The 20,520-nt window shown below is 34.4% G+C and overlaps 1 protein-coding gene across 2 annotated transcripts in view; it reads left to right on the forward strand.

Annotated features, from left to right (window-relative positions):
• The window catches only part of Kcnh7 (potassium voltage-gated channel subfamily H member 7), a 469,024-nt gene that overhangs the window by 318,948 nt on the left and 129,556 nt on the right, over positions 1-20,520 (forward strand). For both annotated transcript variants that reach the window (XM_042699490.1, XM_042699491.1), the window contains exons 4-6: positions 665-1,093; positions 5,581-5,601; positions 14,661-14,875. In XM_042699490.1, the coding sequence (XP_042555424.1) occupies positions 665-1,093; positions 5,581-5,601; positions 14,661-14,875 (665 nt within the window). The remainder of the gene's footprint in view (positions 1-664; positions 1,094-5,580; positions 5,602-14,660; positions 14,876-20,520) is intronic.

A 20,520-nucleotide genomic window follows, 5' to 3' on the forward strand; every position in this document is an offset into this window, starting at 1 on the left:
CATGTGTAATATTTACCACTGAATGTTTATATTAGCTGACCTCTTCTGCAGTGTCTGCTCTCAGATACATCTCACATGTCATGCCCCACGCTTGGATTTTGAAACAACAGTAACACGTACTGCAAAACTAAATTCATATCTTCACATGTATTTTGGAAACCAAAGGTCTTCAAGCATTTAAGATGGAATGAGGAATTTGTGGTACACAGTTGACCACATTTCCCCATTGAAACTCAATTTTCAACATTATGAATGCAGACTTTTATGATTTGTTGAGCCTATATCATACCAACCTCCATTTTCCATCCCTTTTATTCCCATTACATTAACCATACTCCCCACCCCACATACTCATTCCTGCATCTGTCTCTTGACATGAGGCACTGTTCTTTACCTGTTTTTACCATGGATTAAAAAAAAAGTTCATTTCATTAAAACAAATCAGTTAATAAATTCATGTTAATTGGGTTATTGTCTAAACATGAAAAATATAACATGTTTATTATCATCTTAGTACTTATGTACTTCTTCATATTGGTCTCATTCCAATTAAGCTGATTAATGATCATGTTTGGTATTTTAATATGAGTCAACAATGTTTGTTTTTTGTTGAAGTACGTATTCACTATCTTCTGGTAAAGCTTTTTCCTGTTTCCCTTTGTAGGGAAACTTTTTGGCTTCAAATTTCCTGGTCTGAGAGTTCTCACTTACAGAAAGCAGTCCTTACCACAGGAAGACCCAGATGTCGTAGTCATCGATTCATCGAAACACAGCGATGATTCCGTAGCCATGAAGCACTTTAAGTCTCCAACAAAAGAAAGCTGCAGCCCCTCTGAAGCTGATGATACAAAAGCCTTGATACAGCCCAGCAAATGTTCTCCCTTGGTGAACATATCTGGTCCTCTTGACCATTCCTCTCCCAAAAGGCAATGGGACCGACTCTACCCTGACATGCTGCAGTCAAGTTCCCAGCTAACACATTCCAGATCCAGGGAAAGCATTTGTAGTATCAGAAGAGCATCTTCAGTGCATGATATAGAAGGATTCAGTGTCCACCCCAAGAACATATTTAGAGACCGACATGCCAGTGAAGGTATGTTTGACTTTTTTTTTTCTACTATGGAACATGATGAGTAATAAAAGGTCACTTTCATATTGTTTTTAATTCCATTCTTATGCTTTGGAAGAAAAAATAAGTAATCCTCTTCATGGATTTATTTGCTTATGTTTATTATCTTTAGTTGTGCAAAAGGATTTTATATCAACGTGTCGGTTTGATACTCACCTAATGAATAATTTAATTTATTTTCTCTGGATCTTTTTATCTGTAGTTCTGAAGTAGTATGATGGACATTATCTTCCTACTTTACAGTGTCAATACCTAACATAAATAAGATGAATTCAGGTGATAAGTAGTGTCTTCTCAAACATTACCACCCCTACTGCTTCTCTATCCTAAGCCAGTTCCCAAACATCTTCTGTGCATGTTCCACCATTTCTTTCTTTGCTTAAAGTCCCCTCCCCACTTGTTCTTTTTCATACTACTTACATAGAGCCTGCTCATCTGTCAGCACTTCTTTTTCCCTCCTCACACCAGAATCCAATGATTTCAGACCTGAGTTTTCTGCTTTGAAATTATATGAACCATAGAATTTTTACATTCCACATATTCATATCTAGCCATACATTTTGTATACATGTTGTACACATGTATGGCTAGATATGAATATAATAGTGTTGACAGAGCTGCCCTGGCATAGGAGCTTTGGCATATCTTGTCCTACGATTATAGAATGCATCACAATTGTCTAATTCATGGAAGATACTCAATAATGTTGTTTTGACATTTAGAAAAGCATACTCACAATTTATATTCCAAAGTTACATCTATCAAGAAGCAATGAGTTATCTCCTTCACAGTGCTTTGAATTTAAATCAGTGTCAGATCTGTTATCTAAAGAGTACAGTGAAACAAAAAATCAAAGGAGTTGAACAAAAGATGTTAGCAAGGAAAAAAAATACTCAGAAAGATAAATCCATATTGCAGAAACAGAGAGAACAGTTTGAAATATGTCAAAAAAGACATAATTGAGGAACTGTGTACTTCATGAGAACAATTAGTGCATGCATTTTAATCTGTGGTTCCAAAAAGGTCAAAAGTAAAATAAAATCAAATACAATTCATGAGACAATTATTTCAGGCTTCTACCATCTAGAAATGGTGGGCTCAATATTTTCTGCCAGAAAGACTCCTCTAATTTGATCTTTGAGAAGCAGATTCTCTGCCTTAACAATAAAAATAAATTCAGAAGGATAATGCAAATAGTCCAAATGCTTTAGCTATTAATTCAGCTAGTGTGATGAGCTTAGAAAATACACCAGCTTTCCAGAGACTTCCCTTTCAGAGGTTCCCCATAAGGGCCTGAGGTACAGGATAATAACAAGTCCAAACAATACCTTCGAAAAATCAAACTGAAAAATAATCATTACATTTTAAAATGCTTTGTCTGTGTTTTAATAGTATTTCTAAGGAGCTTAACTCAAATTTCATCAACTTGGGTTTATCATTGTCAATGTACGTATCTCCATTTAGTACACAGTTACTGACACAATTATAGGAAAGGGTGATTTAATCTTTTTCAGGTTTCTTAGTACAGTACAGTACTATACATGTCCTATCCAGTCTAGGCTATTTTCAGAAAATGTATCACTTTTGTACAGATGCTATAGTCAACATATGACTTTAGACTGATATATTTAAAAGGCATTTCATATTTCAGCTTCAGAGCAATTTTAGCTACTAAATCACTTTAAGAACTGAGCATTGTCAAGATTAGATGGAAAATACTAATGGTTGATTTTTGTTTTATGAATCTATGAAACTGGGTACCAGATTAAAGCCTACCTGCAGACTGTGGGTTCATTCCAATAAATCTCCTCTGACATTACTAGTCTTTGCAGAACTTTAAATATATTGCAAACATACTAGGTACAATATTTTAACCAATCCTTTCATTTAATGGACATTATGAAGTACCTCAGAGCTATACTTTAGAATAATCTGTAGTAAAGTTTCCATTTTTTTTCTTATTCAATCTATCCCAGACAGATACATTTATAAATTTTTTATTTAATATATATTTTTATTCTAAAGATACTGTACAGAGAGGTTACAGTTACATGAGTAAGGAGGTAATGAGTACATTTCCTATTAAGCATTGTTACACCCGTCTTTGTTTTTCCCCTGCCTTCCCTTCCCTCCCCACTTCCCCAACTCCTCCCCCCCCCCCCCAAAGCCTGCAGTTGTAAAGTTCGTTTTCAACAAAGTGTCTTGTACTTCTCATTGTTACAATGGGCCAACCTGTATCCCTACTTAAGCATTTTGTTTTTTTCCCTTCCCCTCCCCAAATTAGAAAAATGTACATACAAGATGCAGGGCATCGACATCAAATACAGTAAAAACAGGGGTTATGTTTCCAAATTAGTTGTGCTGGACTATGCTTGGGTAAATGAGTAAATAACACAATTACATGGAAGGCAGAATTGGAAGGATCAAAGTAAAAAGCTAGGTCATGCAAAAAAAATCAAAAAAGTGGGCATGATGGTGCAAGTGCACTTGTTTGCAAACAAGTGAGATTACACTTGTAATTCTAGGTATTCAAGAGCAGCAGTTAGGAGGATAGCAGTCCGAGTTATATCCAACAAAAGCCAAAGACTATATATAAAGACAAACTAAAATACAAAGTGCTGGGGATGAATATTCAGAAATAGAATACTTCCTATCAAGAGTGAACCCTGGGTTCAAATTATAGTACCTAACTGTGCAAATGTAAAGTTCAATTATTTTGTCATTATATTCAACAGATGCTAATTTACTCTGTCAATTTGCTACAAAAAATGTAGCGAATATAAATTTCTGTACATGAAGAAATGATAGCATCGTCTCAGATGAGCACAATGCCCAAACTTATCAGTCTTTGAAAGTCAAAGCTTTATTAATTTTGTGTTACCTTTTTCTGGGTTTATACATTATTACTTGTAACTTCTAGATTTATTGAGTAAAAATGTGTGTGTGTGTGTGTGTGTGTGTGTGTGTGTGTGTGTGTATTTTCAGGGCTGGGGACCTTGTGCATATTAGGCATGTGCTGAGATATACCAATATTTCCAGTTACTGTGTTTTTAATATGTACAAAGCAATCATTACTTTAGCAATTGTTTTGGGGTCATGTTACTAATAGAAACATTATTTCAGTGCAACCAAGATGTCCTCCTGGACCCCTGTACACTTGTGATTATTCAAAGATAGAAGAGAGTTGTCATCAAAACCATGTTTTATTTTTGCTTATTTCTGTCCTAATGATGCCACTTGAAACAATTACAATATATCTCAAGATTTAGGGCAATGTTGCTGATACTGGAGCTTCAACTTATGGCCTGGTTGCTGTAGCCTTGCTTTTCACTTTTTCACTTAAGACTTGCATTTTACCACTTGAGCCACAACTCCATTTCCTGTGATTTTTTTGTCATTAATTGGAGATAAGAGTGTCATATATAGGCCTGTTACACTTGACTTCAAACTTCTAACCTCAAATCTGACTCCTGAGTAGCTAGAACTACAAACATGAGCCTCCAGTGTCCAGCAATATATATCAATATTTAAAATGGGTTTGCTAGTATATTGAAATTTTGAACAATTTTTTCAATCTTAGATATACTTAAATGGCTTAGTATGACTCCATTTATTTAAAGCCTGTATGTTTTGAACCTAATAATACAGATTTTATTCATAGCAAGTGTGCACATTGTCATCCTCAAAATTAATCTGAAAACTTCCCACAGAAAGACTTGAAAAATAGACCATTTTAATATAAATGAATTTCCTAAATATTGGAAGTATGCTGTGCTGTGATGATATAATAAAACACCAGTTTCATTTACACAGAAAAATAGTTATACTGAGTTTTTTTGCAATTATACACTTGCATAAGATTGACTTTGTTTTATATTTGCTATTTTCCATTTATACATTGAGAATTTTTTCAATATACTTAATAATGCAATGTAGTTTAGTAAATAAAACTGCATTAATATATTAATGTGGAAAATATTTAATTACTATATGGAAAATATTATGTGGAAATTTGATGTATAAGTTCTAATGGAAAAATTACTTAACATGCAAGATGTAACACATTTGTGTCGGTTTGTGTGAGTTTTGTGATGATTGAGAAAGAATTTTAGCCTTTTGACAAGGTGGGAAATGGTTACAATTGCAGGTAGCTGCAGACATTTTTCTCTAAACTGTCATAATCGTAAAATCTTGAACTTGGAATCTATTTGAATGAGATGAACACACTTGACTTACATAAATACAAATGTTTATCTCAGCAGATATTCTTATGTACTCATTTTACCTGGATGAAATTCATATTGTTTGTGTCAGTCAATGAGAAGTCTTCAATCATTATGTCCTGTTTTCTTTGATTGTTTTGATGAAGGTAATTCAGTGTACATAAACAGAATTTTAGTCTTTTTTATATATATTTCTCTCTTTTTTTTATCCTTATATGCTCAAAACAGACAATGGGCGCAATGTCAAAGGTAAAGTACTAGCTCAAGTGTCCATCTGATGCTTAAAGTGCCCCATGACCTGGCATGTGAACTTGCCTGCTGCCCACCCTGTCCAGTGCAACATCTTCATGCTGCCCTGAGCTAGTCCAGGTCCCTGGTGGAGACGTCATGGCTTGATTTGGCTGGAAACATTGTTACCTCCTCAGCTGGGTCATTAAAGCGATCATTTGTGATTTTTTAAAAAATGGTGGTGTGTTTGTTTTTCCTGTAAGAAGTGTAACCTTAGGTTGACAATGAACACTTCATAACTATTTAAAGCATTTGAAAAAATACAAAGATCAGGCTCAGTATGTTCCGGTGTAAAATACCACATAAGCCTAATTTAGGGGAAACTTGTCTATATTGAGTACAAGATTAAATAACATGAACCACGGGCTATTTGTCAGCATTACTTCACTTGTCCCTCTTTTGTCTCCCTAACACTAGTTTCACGTTCCTGGATGGCAGGGGGTATGGTTTTAAGCTTACTGTAGTAGTATATTGTGCATGCATGAAAGTCGTTTTCTATTTTTCCTCTATTATATTTTAATCATTTTAACTTGTGGTCCATATTAGTCTAAAATCACTGGCATGACCTACAGGGACCATAAAATAATGTTTAATTGGGTCTGAGTCCATTCAGATTCAGCTAAAACTTTGAAATTCACTTCTGTGTTCCACTATCTCAAAATAGATGAAAGGATTTTTTTAATGTAATAGTCACATAGTCTCATTAAGTTGAAACCTCCTTGGCTTGGTCTTTTACCAGGCTGTGCATGCTGCTGTGGGTGTGAAGTTGGTGGCAGTGACTACCTTGTGCATGTGTGTTGCATGTAAGTCTCCACCAGTACCATCATGACTCAGTTTCCTGTTTGGGCCTTTTTTGAATGTCATTAGTACTTGACCACTGTGAAATTTTGTGGACTGATTTCTTCTTTTCCTAATTAGTTCAGATCTAATGGTGATTATGAATTAATAGTCCCAGAAACTAGGATGATATCTTATCAGCAGCCTGAGTAATTTGAAAATATGGGAATTTGCACCCTGCCTTTATTTTGTGAGCACTTCAAAGAGTCTATACAGAGGATCTTCAATTCTAGGGTGGAATTTCATTTGCATGATTATTCTTCCAGTAGCCTTTTCACTGTGATTTCTAAAAGAGAGTGAATATTGTCAGCAGTAGTCGGTGGTTTTAGTTGACATAATTCAGAATGTAACCTCAAAACACCTAGCTCTTGACAATTTGCTTATGGGAAATGAGACTTATTTCAAATTTAACAATTTAATAATTATCTATGAATCAGCACACAGTAATTTGCCAGTGATTTACAAAAAAACTTCAAAAAAAGAAACTTCATTGATGAACCCACATTTTCCCAAATAATTGGAAAATTAGGATGGCTTATCTTGCCAACTTGTAATCAGAGTTGTAGATATAGTTCAGTAATACAGTGATTCTGGTAGTCTATTCACAGCCCTGATTTGAATCACAGCACCACAAAAATTAGCTAATACTAACTTAATTAAGTAAATGCAAGTAATTAGTTCACTTGTCAAAATAAATATTGTTTTCATTTCATAAGATAATCCATTAACCAATTCTTCATCCTCAATTCACCGTTGTGCAGTATCAGTTGTGTAAACAAAATTTCCCTTTCTTCTTAACAGAGATGTCAGGTGGTGAATCAATTTTAAATCACAGTTTTTAAAGAACAACTAATATGCTAGAAAGTGTAAATTATTTCCATATTTTGTCTTTGCTTCTAAGCCATGTTTAAATGAGGGAAAGGTTAAGAAATCAAAGGCATATTTACATACAACTTAACATGACAAATACATGATTATATTAAATGATTCCAATACCTAGTTGATCCAGGCATTATTTATTTACAAATTAAATAACTCAAGGATGCATTTGGAAGGGCTTCAAAATGTCTGGATTATTCCTTTTCCCTGAGGTGCTTGTCCACTCTTAGCTCAAGACACAGACATCTTTAAGTCCAGAGGGTACAGTAACTTCAGGGAGGCCTGGTTTAGCTCCTATTACATACGATCATAGCCTAACTCCTTCCTGAAGTGCACTTGTCTTTTTATCCCCATATCCCTAGGAGACAGATATTTTCTGGCCACTAATCTTCACATGAAATATCATAATATAAAGACAACAAATTGGTACTCAATCTCTTCTAAAATAAAATAATTTCTACCTAACCTTTTTTGTAAAGATCTGTTTCCTTTCCTTTAATTAATTTCTTTAATACTCTGACACTTTAAAATAAATAAAACCTCAAATCTCTAGAAAGCATAATCCATTTTTAATTAATGGATTGTGTTTTAATGAATAGATGTGTTTAAAAAATTTGAATGACTTATCTAAGATTCAGGAGAGGTATTTCAACTTAACTCAGTAATTCCTATACTTATTTTTACCTGTACTGAATGGTTTGTCTCCCTAGTTTTCCAAATCACCAATTTAAAAAAATTCACTCTGAGGTAGGCACTGGTGACTCCCGCCTGAAATCCTAGCTACTCAGGAGGCAGTTCAAAGCCAGCCCAGTAGGAAAGCCTATGAGACTCTTATCTCCAAAAAGTATGAAATGGAGCTTTGGCTCAAGTGTTAGCATTGAGCAAAGAAGCTCAGGAACAGCACTCAGGTCTTGAGTTCAAGCCCCAGGAGTGCCCCTCCCCCCCAAAAATCACTGTGCTTAACCTCCTTAACCTCCCTAATAAATAATTCTCATAAAAGTTTGCTCTTTTACTGTTTCCACTTCATTTTTTATTTCAAATAAGTCTTCATTTCTCTAACATTGGTATGTTCTGCTTCCCACTGTCTATGAATTTGTAATATCAGTCAGAAACCAATTCAATCTCAACATTTGTAACAGCTTTCACCTCCTCTTTTAGCAGGAAACTATCAGACTTATAAATGAATAGATCTGACACAATTTGTTTTTGAAAAGTCCCACTGGATATTACCCAGAATCTTGTGATATTACAAGGATTGGCAAATTGATTTTCTGTGACAAAAATTTTCTTTTATAACTTATATGTCATTCAGTGAAACAGGAAATGTGGATATTTAATATAACTAATTTGATGAGAACTTCCTATATATATTTCTAAGTGTTAATCTTGTTGCCTTATGCTTATTGGCAGGCTTCTTTGGCAAAGCATAATTACCAAATGCTACATTTGCATTTTCTTTAGTGCTAAGGTGCTTCTGCTATTTGAGCTGTATTAAAATTTAACCAAATTAAACCAAATATCCAACAAACACTGTATAAAGACAGAGTGATTTTAAAGCCACCTATTTTACAGTTCACAATATGTACTTATATTTTAACACCAACTTTTGATTGTTTGTTTGTCGGTCATGGGGCTTGAACTCTGGGCCTGGGTGCTGTTCCCCAAGCTCTTCAGCTCAAGAGTCTCACAGACTTTCCTGCCCGAGCTGGATTTTAACCGAGATCCTTGGATCTTGGTCTCCTGAGTGGCTAGGATTACAGGCGTGAGCCACCAGCGCTCAGCTCTTAACAACATCTTAAAGAGCAAATATTCTCCTTTACTATGCTGTAACTCATGATACATGTAAATAGCCACACATCAGTATACTTTACAAATATTTTTCATGTAAACTTTTCCCCAGTTGTTATTTTGTAGTTTCATCTCTAAACATACAGATATTCCTTCATACTAAGAAATTGGCTTACTTTAATTTAGTCAGACACTTGTCACATATAAAAACTTTATTCAAGTGTTCAATAAACAAGTGACTACTTGTCAGTTGTTTTCTGTCTTTTACTAAATACAGTGAAAAATTAATCTGGGCATCTATCCTGCAATGTTTTACTAAAGAGCATCAAATACTCTGATATTCATTTGAGTTTTACATTTCTTTCACTTGACTGTATTATTTTTCCTTATTTCTGCCCACTCATCATTGTAAAAATAATTTACTTTGCTTTACAGGCTATTTTCCTTTCATTTCATTAGAACCTAAATCCTATCTGTTCATGATAACTGTTAGTGAGGCTTTCACCATTAAGACCTCCCTGATTATAGGCTTCGGAGGTAGGAAAGCTGGTATTTTGAGCTCTAATCCTTGAATCTCATGCCCTTCTGGCATCATATTCTGTCAAGGTAGGTTTAGCATTGTTGAGAAAAGTTACTGTTGGCTGGTGGTTACATCGGTAATCCTAGCTACTCAGGAGGCTGAGATTTGAGCATTGCTGTTCAAAGCAATGCTCATGGACAATGCTCATGGACAGGAAAGTCCATGAGACTCTTATCTCCAATAAACTGCTCAGAAAACGCCAGAAGGGAGATGGTGGCTCAAGTGGTAGAGTGCTACCCTTGAACACAAAGAGGCTCTGTCAGGTATAGTGCCCAGGCCTCGAATTCAAAAGAGAGAGATAAAGAGAGAGAGAGAGAGAAAGAGAGAGAGAGAGAGAGAGAGAGGAGAGAGAGAGAGAGGCTATTGTTAATTCCTATTTTAAAGTGTTAGAATATTTTTCCATTAGAATTTAGACAGTTTTTTTAAATTACCCAAGTGAATATCTTGTATGCTCTGAATTCTACATATAAATATATTACTCAAAAACATTGAAATATAGTCATCTTTGTTATATAGGATAAAATAAATTGTAAGAGTTTTATCCAAATAGCATGCACAATTGATTATGGATATACTAAGTATTTTCAAATTATTTAAAAGAAAGTCTAAGTTGATCATCTAAAGCCAATAATTTAAAAGAAAATTGAGTATTTAAAATATTCTCCATGGTAGGGAAAAAACAAAAGAGGAGGCAACAATGCTTGAGAAATGTACTCATTACCTTTCTAATGTAATCGTAACCCCTCTGTACAGGATTTTCACAATAAAAGACTTATTAAAAACAAAAAAAAATAAAATATTCTCCACTAGTTTAACTAGTTAAACTAATTTGAGTGTGACATTTTATCAGTTTCTCAATTGTATTAGATCTTATGTTTCATTGTGTCAACAATACTTTACAATACTGTCTTTGCTATCCTGAAATGATATTCAGAGATCATTTAACATTTTTGGAAATTCAAGATGATCTATTAACTATAACATAAAGGGGAAATAAAAGAATATCAATTTATGATCAAATAATATTTATTTTAATGTTTATGTTCAAATATGATGCAAGAACATAAACTGTAATAATATATATGTTGAAGTCGGCTTTAAAGGCATTAGAGATATAATAAAACATCCCAAATAAGAAAAAAATTAAAATAATAGGGCAGAAACATACATGGATAGCAAAATATAACATGACATTACAATCAACCATGATAGATTGAACCTTAGTATGAATTTTAATAAGTGAAAAAATCAACATAAAATATATGCAGAAAACTGAGGAGAAAATAGAAAGTATTGTAATAAGTGTTCTAGAATTCAAACATGATTCTCAATGTGACAAAATATAGTAAATTATACAGAAGAAATACTGCTAAATGTTAGGACTTATATCTCCTTTCTGTTAAAGATCATATTCATTATTAAGTAATGAGAAATAGAAGACTTGTTAGAAAAAAATGGAAATAGAGACACTGTAGAGAAATTTAGAAGATTTCTTAGGAATTATAGCATGAGATTGCAAGCCAGTAGATGACCCCAAGACAAATAAACAAATACAAATGTTTAATTTTTAACACACATATTTCCTTTCATCATGCCATGTTTCATTTTATATGGGTAGAGGGATAATATTGAAAAATATGTTTGGACTGGGAAGGTAGCTCAGTGGTACAGTGCTTGCCTTGCATGCCTGAAGCTCTGGGTTCGATTCCTCAGCACCACATTAGCAGAAAAGGCTGGAAGTGGCACTGTGGCTCAAGTGGTAGAGTGCTAGCCTTGAGCTGAAGAGCTGAGGGACAGTGCCCAAGCCCAGAGTTCAGGCCCCACGACCAGGAAAAAAAAGAAGAAGAAAAATGTTTAATAGAAATTTTATTTATGATCTTAGTGTGATTAATGAAACTACGAACAAAGTCTTATCCATTCCAATATAGATAAAATAGGCTTCAGATCGTTTAGTTTACAATATTTCTACCAGATAAGCACTGTAAATTCAACACTGTCTAGGTCTCTCAAACTCCATAGAGTAAAGGTCTAGGTAATGTAATTTCCCCAAATAATTTACAATCTTAATAAAGTTATAAACAAAGCAATGTATAATCTTCACTTATCAGGGTAGTTGTAAATTTGGAAATTATAATGTATATTGAAACTATGTTAAAAATCACATCTTGTTGGTTTATTTGAAACAAAGATTACTTCAAGGCTTAGATCATTATAAACAAAAGTTTTTAACAATATGGAGGTCTTGTGGGATATTTGGGACAATTTTTCAAGGTGAGCAAATGATCATTTTAATTTCCTCCATCATGATGACACCATATGTCCTCACAGATGAAGTACTACAGAGACTATATTATAATCAGTGCAACCAAAGCAATGGAGTTCATTAAAGATTCCTCATCACAATAACAATTTAAAAAACTGCAAATAGTATTCCCTACCTATGAACAGCACAGATGTAGACAGCTCTGAAGACAGTTTGCTACAGAAATCCAGAATAATGGACACTACAGAAGTAGATTGAAAAAGGATATAAAGAATTTCAATATAGTTTAGCTTTACAGTGTTATATATTCTTTTGTCCCTATTCCCCATGTGATGTTAAATTGCTGAAGGAGTAAAATATTGCATTACAGCTGGGGAAAAGACAATGTCTAAGAAGTCTGAAGTCCCTGTATATTTTGCAATGCTTAAATGCTAATATGTACCCCCATGATACAGAAATTGAAGGGTCTAGCCCAGTATTGGTTGTCCCACTTGTGACCCTAGCTACTCTGGAGGTTTGAGATTTGAGGATCATCATTCAAAGCCAGCCCACCAACGAATGACTGAGGGACTCTTATCTCCAAAGTAACCACCAGAAAAAGCTGAAAATGGAGCTGTGGCTTAAGTGGAAGAGCACTAGAGATATTGCCCAAGCTTGAATTCAAGCCATAGAAATAGAACAAATAAGGATTTTTTTCTGAACTATTTTTGATAATTAACAATTATATGGGCTAGTAATTCTACAAGGACCTAAGGAGTGGGTTTTCTGTCAGAAGCTTAGAGTAATTTGGTTCAACTTTGGCTCTTATGTATACCCTTGTTAAATAAGAGGGACTATTGATACGCAAATAAGCATAGGGAAGGCAATAAATACCCAGAGCTCAATGACAGTTTTCATCTAGATGGACCTGGTTATCATCATGGGAGTGACCCAGGCCCCTGGAAGAAAATGCAACTCATGTAAGGGAAATGAAAAATTGATGTGGAAGTGAATTTGGTCAGTGTTCATTGTTTACATATATAAAAATATTCCAATAAAATCTCTTCATACTACAAAATGAAATCATTTTGGCTGGAGACTTGGTTTAAATAGTAGAATAGTTTCCTAGCAAAAATGCCTAGTCCTGAGTTCAAATCCTATCATCAAACTAAAATTAAAAGGAAAATAAATTTCAAAACTGGACAAAAAGTATGTTTTTAAAAATACCTGAAAATGCACTGAAATTTACTTTAAACTTTTATGATAGCATAATCATTTATAAATAAATGTAATGTGATTTTTTCCTCCCATTAACTATAAATAAAATGATAAATAACATTTCTCAACATTATATTTTGATCTGAATTATTTGAGTCAAAAGTGCAAACTCTGTAGTGCTAAAAAATGTATACTCTGGGGCTGGGAAAGTGGCTTAGTGGAAGTGCATGCTTAGCATGCATGGGTATCACATAAACAGAAAAGGCCAGAAGTAGTTCTATGGCTCAAGTGGTAGAGTGCTAACCTTGAGCAAAAGAAGCTCAGGGACAGTGCCCAGGCCCTGAGTTCAAGCCCCAGGACTGGCTAAAAAATGTATTCCCTATTTGGCAATTAAAATATATTTTAATCTTTAAAATATGTGCATCTTATTGTTGACAGGGAAAATGCATAAGCAAAATATGTTGAGTAGCTAGATCATTCATACAAGTTGTATATTTTACCAGTCCTTCCAACACAATGATAATATAAAATATTAGCAGACTTAGGGTTTTTATAACTACTCTCCCTCCACAAGAAAAACACAGGTATAATACCTTTCCAAATTATCTTTATGTGAAATGTCTAGCAAGTAACAACCCCACACACAGTCTCTTATCTATCCTTGATTATTTTTTGTCGTAGTAGTCAGAAAAGAGCATTTTTCTTTCCTGATTTCTTTTTCAGTCTTTGGGATATTTGCTTAGAAAGTGGCCAGTCTTAAATGTAAATGTAATATTTAAAAGTCTCAATTAGGTTCCTAAGGTTTTCAATAGATGTGCACAGACACGTACACGTGCATGTGCGTGCGCCCAAGCGTGCGCGCGCGCACACACACACACACACACACACACGAACATTTTGTCCTTCTCAGTTCTGTTGGTTTAACACTTTTCAAGTCTCTGTAGAGGATTTTATATGGATATTGAAAGCATGTGAAGGAACTGATGGCTGGACCTTTCACAGAGACACAGAGAAGGGTGTGAACTGGATCAGGGTAGATGATCTGTTCATAAATTTAATAGCCAATATGGCATTTCCCATAGGTAGCTTTTCTTTTTACCTGTCACATTATAAAACAAAATTCATTAAAACTTTGAAAGTAGGATTTGACTAGTTATTTGAGTGTAGAGTTTAATAGTTTTATTTATGAAAACAAACAGGTACACACTGAAGTTATTCTTTGCTGTCTCAAGGCAAATCTAAGGCCTAGCTAGGGTTTTATCTTTTTTTTCTGCTTTTGCTTTTTTTTCTTCTTGAGACTCACATGTTGCTTTGTGTGGCAAAACATTACCCAAACTTCTGTGTTCATATATTATCAGGTATGTTTAGTCACATCTGGGCCACATTGCTCATGAGTCATTAACAGAGCATTCAGATCATCTCTTTTTTTTATTCTTCTTCCAATGTTGTTTTTATAAATACTTTTTAATTTTTTAGGGCCTTTTAATCATATCAAGTCAAGCCTCCTGGGGTCTACATCGGATTCGAACCTCAACAAATACAGCACCATTAACAAGATTCCACAGCTCACTCTGAATTTTTCAGATGTCAAAACTGAAAAAAAGAATACATCCCCTCCTTCTTCGGATAAAACTATTATTGCACCCAAGGTTAAAGATCGAACGCACAATGTGACTGAAAAAGTTACGCAGGTATGACATACTTTTACTATCAATTTCAACTGCTTTGGAAATTATTTTCTGTACCATAAAGTAGTTGTATTATCATTGGCAGAAAAATGATTGCCAGTGGTTGTGAGATATCTATACTTCTATTTATCACAAGATGTTGTATGGCTCCTTGAAAACAACAGATAAAGATATATAACTGTAGTTTTTAGTCTGTTACTAGACTAAGTGTAACTGGGCTAAGCTGATATGATATTCTGTGCTTTAGATGGGGACAAGCCTGTGAGTCATCATGTTTGGACATTTATTGTTTTACTGACAACTCTCCTGTTATTAAAAATGGTGTTTCTAATGTAATGAATGTCTATTGAATTGGGATTTACTCTTAGTGGTGGCCTCCTTTTTGTGCATACTCTGCTAAAAAAAAAGTCAGATAATAGTCAGTTGACTTGGGGGAAGACTTGTCAGAGATGATGAAAAGCCAGAGCGAAATAATGTATTTTAGAAGAAAAAATACTTCATTGTATTCAAATAATATTGCACCTTGAACTATGATACAGAGCTATTATGTAGGAAAAGTCTTGCCTCAAAGAATAAAGATGATTTGTAGTTATTACATCAAAATACTAAGCTAAGCAATACCTACATTTTGCTTATAATGCATTTACATTGTTAGGAATTCATAACTCTAAAAATTGTCAAGTAAACAGTTCTTGTACAAACAACTTGTTTAGTATATTTGTGTAGCAATTCATTGCATTAACTACCCACAATCTCAAGGCATAGCTTGACAAGCACTGAAGATTTTGACTTAGGAAGGTTTTACTACAACTGTAATCACTACAAATAGTACTGTACTTCTATTATGTACTTCTTATATGTGTGAACTGAAATAGCTATGAGAAGGAATGAATCTGTTATATATAGAATCAATTTTAACTTTAGAAAGTAAATTATGTCTATCATTTTTAGCATCCCTAGTGCACATTTTAATATTCATGTAGTAATGAAAAATACTACTTAAGGTAGTTTACTTTTCTTAGCTTACATAGGTAAAATAGGTTTAACTGTGGTATGTAGATAGTTTATTGTACATATTGTACTGATACCATATTGATAGCTTTGAATTTTTAGGTTCTTATTTTATGTTTTTATTGTAAAAATAGTATACAAGGGATTACAGTTACATGAGTAAGGTAATGAGTACATTTCCTATCGAGCATTGCTACCTCCTCCTTTCTTTTACCCCTACCTTCCCTTCCCCACCTCCCTAATTCCCACCCCCTCTAATTGTAAAGTTCATTTTCTATATAGTGTCTTGAACATCTCATTGATACAATGGGTCAACCAGTATCCTTGTTGTAGCATTTTGTTGTAGCATTTCCCTACCCCTCCTCAAATTAGAAAGATGTATATACAAGATGCAGGACACCACAATTCAAATACAGTGAAAACAGGGTGGTGGAAACACATACAAGAGAAACAAAAAAATCACATAGTACATTTTAGATACATTCAAAATAATAGCAAGAACAAAAAACAAGTTGTGTCCCTATCTTGGGGTTCATTTCATTTAACAACATCTTATATGGTCATATGTACATAACTTTTTACCTTTTCTGCTTGTCCTTGACTTATACTAGTTACTGCAAATAAGGGAGGTCATGGGACCCATGTTTCTTTGGGCCTGGCTTACATCACTTAATATATATTTTTCCAAATCTTTCCATATCATAACAAATGGGGCAATATCATTCTTTCTGATGGAGGCATAGAATTCCATTGTGTATATATACCACATTTTCTTGATCCATTCATCTGCTGAGGGGCATCTGGGTTGGTTCCATATCTTAGCTATGGTACATAATGCTGCAATTAACATAGTTGTGCTGGTAGCTTTAGTATAGCCTTGTTTGTGATCATTTGGGTAAATGCCCAAAAGTGGGATTGCTGGGTCATAGGGAAGCTCTATGTGAAGTCTTTTGAGGAACCTCCATACTGCTTTCCAAAGTGGTTGAACAAGTTTACACTCCCAAAAACAATGCAGTACGGTTCCCTTTTGGCCACATCCACTCCAGCATCTGTTGTTATTAGAGTTCTTGATTATAGCCATTCTAACTAGGGTGAGGTGGAATCTTAATGTGTCTATTGGCCATTCTTATTTCTTCTTCAGAGAAGTTTCTCTTTAAGTCTTTAGCCCACTTAATGGGGCAGTTGTTTCTTTGAGGATTTGTTGTTAGGGGTTTAATCTTTTGAGTTCTATGTATATTTTAGATATGAGACCCTTATCCATTGTATGGCTAGTAAAGATATTCTCTGAATCCCTGAGCTTTCTTTCTATTGATCTTGCTAGCTATGTCCTTTGCCATGCAGAAACTCTGCAATTTCATGCAATCCCATTTGTCCAAACTTTCTTTGATTTGTTGTGTTTCTGGGTCTTTATTAAGAAAATTTCGGCCTGTGCCAAGGTGCCCTAGTTTCTCCTATTCCATCCTGTAATATTTTCAGGGTGTCTACTTTGACATCAAAGTCTTTGATCCATTTGGAGTTGATTCTGGTGCAGGGTGGTATATGGGGATCTAGCTTTAGTTTTCTACAGGTGTTTAAACAATTTTGCCAGCACTATTTACTGAAGAGGCTGTCTTTTTTTCCATTCTATTTTTTTTAGCTCCCTTATCGAAGATTAGGTGACTATAGGTCTGTGGGTTCATTTCTGGGTCTTCAGTTCTATTTCATTGGTCTTCAGGTCCGTTCTTGTACCAGTGCCAAGCTGTTTTCATTATTGTGGTTTTGTAGAAGAGTTTGAAATTTGGTATTGCTATTCCTCCAGCACTGTTCTTTCTGATAAGGATTGTTTTTTGAGATTCTTTTTTAAAAAGTATCTTATTGTAATTGTAGAGGGGATGTACAGAGGGGTTAGAGTTATATAACGCAGATACATTTCTTATTGAACCATGTCATCTCTTCCTTTGTTCTCTCCCAATTTTACCCTCCAATACCCACCCATATGTTAGATTGTTCATTTTCCACATAGAATTGAGTTAGTACCACTGCTATATTTGTTCACTCTTAGTCCCACCTTTTCTGTGTCCATCATTACCCTCCCAAAGACAAATACACTAAAAAAACAGACAAAAGGAAAAGAAAACTACAACAACATTTCATTTCTATTTCTTGAAGTTCATTTTGTAATTTTTGAGCTCTTCAGCTCAAGGCTAGTGTTCTACCACTTGAGCCATAGTGCCACTTTCAGCTTTTTCTGCTTTATGTGGTGCTGAGAAATCGAACTCAGGGCCTCATGCATGCAAGGCAAGTACTCTACTACTGAGCCACCTTCCCAGTCTGTAAAATATTATTTTATAAGATCATATACACATAGCTATTGAGACTTTGTGATCTGCTTTATGGTTTCACTGTGTGAATGTCCAGAGGCCCATAATTAATCATGTCTCAGTGCATTTTCTTTTTACCATCCAGGGTGTTTACTTATAGATTTATGGATACATTCTAGTTATAACAAATTAGGGAAACCATGCAACCTATATTTCTTTGTGTCCGGCTTACTCTATTTAATCGAATTTTCCAAGTCTTTTCATTTCCTTACTAATGGTTTAATATCATTCTTTCTGATGGAAGCATTGAATTCCATTATCTATATATACCACATTGTCCATTTATCCAGAGAGAGGCATCTGGGTCACTTCCATATGTTAGCTTTGGTAAACAATGCTACAATGAATATGGTTGTGCTGGTAGCATTGTTTGTGTTCTATTTGATAAATGCCCAGGAGCAGAATTGCTGAGTCATAGGCTAGTCTTTTGAAAAACTTCCATCCTCCTTTCCAGAGTGGTTGAACAAGTTTACATTCCCATAAACAGTGTAGAGTTGTGTTTTTTGTTGTTGTTTTTTGCCACATCTCAGGCAACATTTATTATTGTTAGTTTTCTTGATAATTGCCATTCTAAGTGGGGTGAAATACATTCCCAGTTTTGTTTTAATTTCCATTTCTTTTATGGCTATAGATGTGAAACATTCCTTCATGTGTTTATTGGACATTCTTACTTTTTCCTCTGTAAGTCTCTCTTTACATCTTTCACCCATTGGTTAAATGGGTAGTTGAGTTTTTGAGGGTTTATTTGAGAAAGGGTTAATTTTCGGAGCTCTAAGTATATTTTAGATATAAGGCGTTATCTGATGCATAGCTGGCTTTCTATTCATCTTGTTAGCTATTCAGAAGAGCAGAAACACTTCAGTTTGATACAATCCCATTTATCCAGTCCTTCTTTTATCTATTTATTCTCATTATTGATGTACAGAAATGGTAATGAGTTTTGTTGGTTGATTTTATACACTGCTATTTTCCAAACTTTAGAATCAGTTTGGGTAACTGAAATCTATAGGATTCTTTAAATATAGGATCATATCACCTGCAAAGAGGGAGAGTTTTACTTCTTTCTATTTATGGATCCCTTTGATACTTTTATATTGCTGTATTACTGTTGCTAGAGTTGCAGTACTATGCTGAAGAGGAGTGGAGAGAGTGGCATCCTTATCTCATTCCTGATGTTAGAGGAAATTGTTTTAACTTTTCCCTACTAAGTATAAAGCTGGCTGTGATTTGTCATATACAGCCCTTCATATATTGAGAAATGTTTCATGGATTCCTAGCTTCTCCAGAACTTTTATCATAAAGAGGTGTTAACTCTTGTCAAATGCTTTTTCTGCATATATTGAGATGATCATATAGTTCTTGTCTTGCTTTTGATGATATGTTGAATTACATTTATTGATTTGTGTTTATTGAACCAACTTTACATCCCTGAATTGAATCATGAATCCTGTTTGATCTTAGTGTATGGTTTTGTTTTTTGTTTTTTGTTTTTTTTGGTTAGTTGTTGAATTCAGTTGGCCAGAATTTTACTGAGAAGTTTTGCTTTAGTGTTCATAAAAAAGATGAGTCTATAGTTCTTTTTATTTGGCTTTTTTCTTTTTGCTTATGTGGTGTTAAGGAATTGAACCCAGTGCCTCAAGCATGCAAGGCAAGCACTCTATCACTGAGCCACCTTCCCAGCCCAATTGGGATGAGTGTTATCTGGTGTTGGGAATTTGTTTAGTAGTGATCTTTTCCTTTCTATTTCATTTAAGAATTTGAGAAGTATTGGAGTGAGTTTTCCTTTAAAGGTCTTATGGAATTCAGCTATAAATCTATTAGGTTATGGGCTTTTCTTGGATTGGAGATCTTTTATTGCCAGTTTTTATCCTCTTTATGATTTTTTATTTTATTTTATAATAAAGGTAATGTACAGAGGGGTACAGAGAAGGCATTCTCTCCCAGTTTTTTTTCCCTCCCAACTTTCCTTCCTCTAAAGTTGTATCAATCATTTTCAACATAGTGACAAGTGGGTTTCACTGCTGATTTGGTTCCCTTTTGTCCCACCGTTTCTGTGCTTCCCCTTTCCCTCCCAAAGTCAGAGTAACTTATACACAAGACAAAGGGTACAGAAATCAAAAACAGTAAGAGAAGGAGAGAAAAAAAAGAACTGAAAATTCTAATTAAAAAAAACCTTATTTCCATTTCTTGGGGTTCATTTCAATAAGCATAATTTTATATGACCCCTTGCACATAGCTATTGAGCCCTTGTGATGCTTGCCTAAGATTATCAATAGA

Source organism: Dipodomys spectabilis, unplaced genomic scaffold (assembly GCF_019054845.1).
Source record: "Dipodomys spectabilis isolate Male_0828 unplaced genomic scaffold, ASM1905484v1 ptg000256l, whole genome shotgun sequence".
NCBI lineage: Eukaryota > Metazoa > Chordata > Mammalia > Rodentia > Heteromyidae > Dipodomys > Dipodomys spectabilis.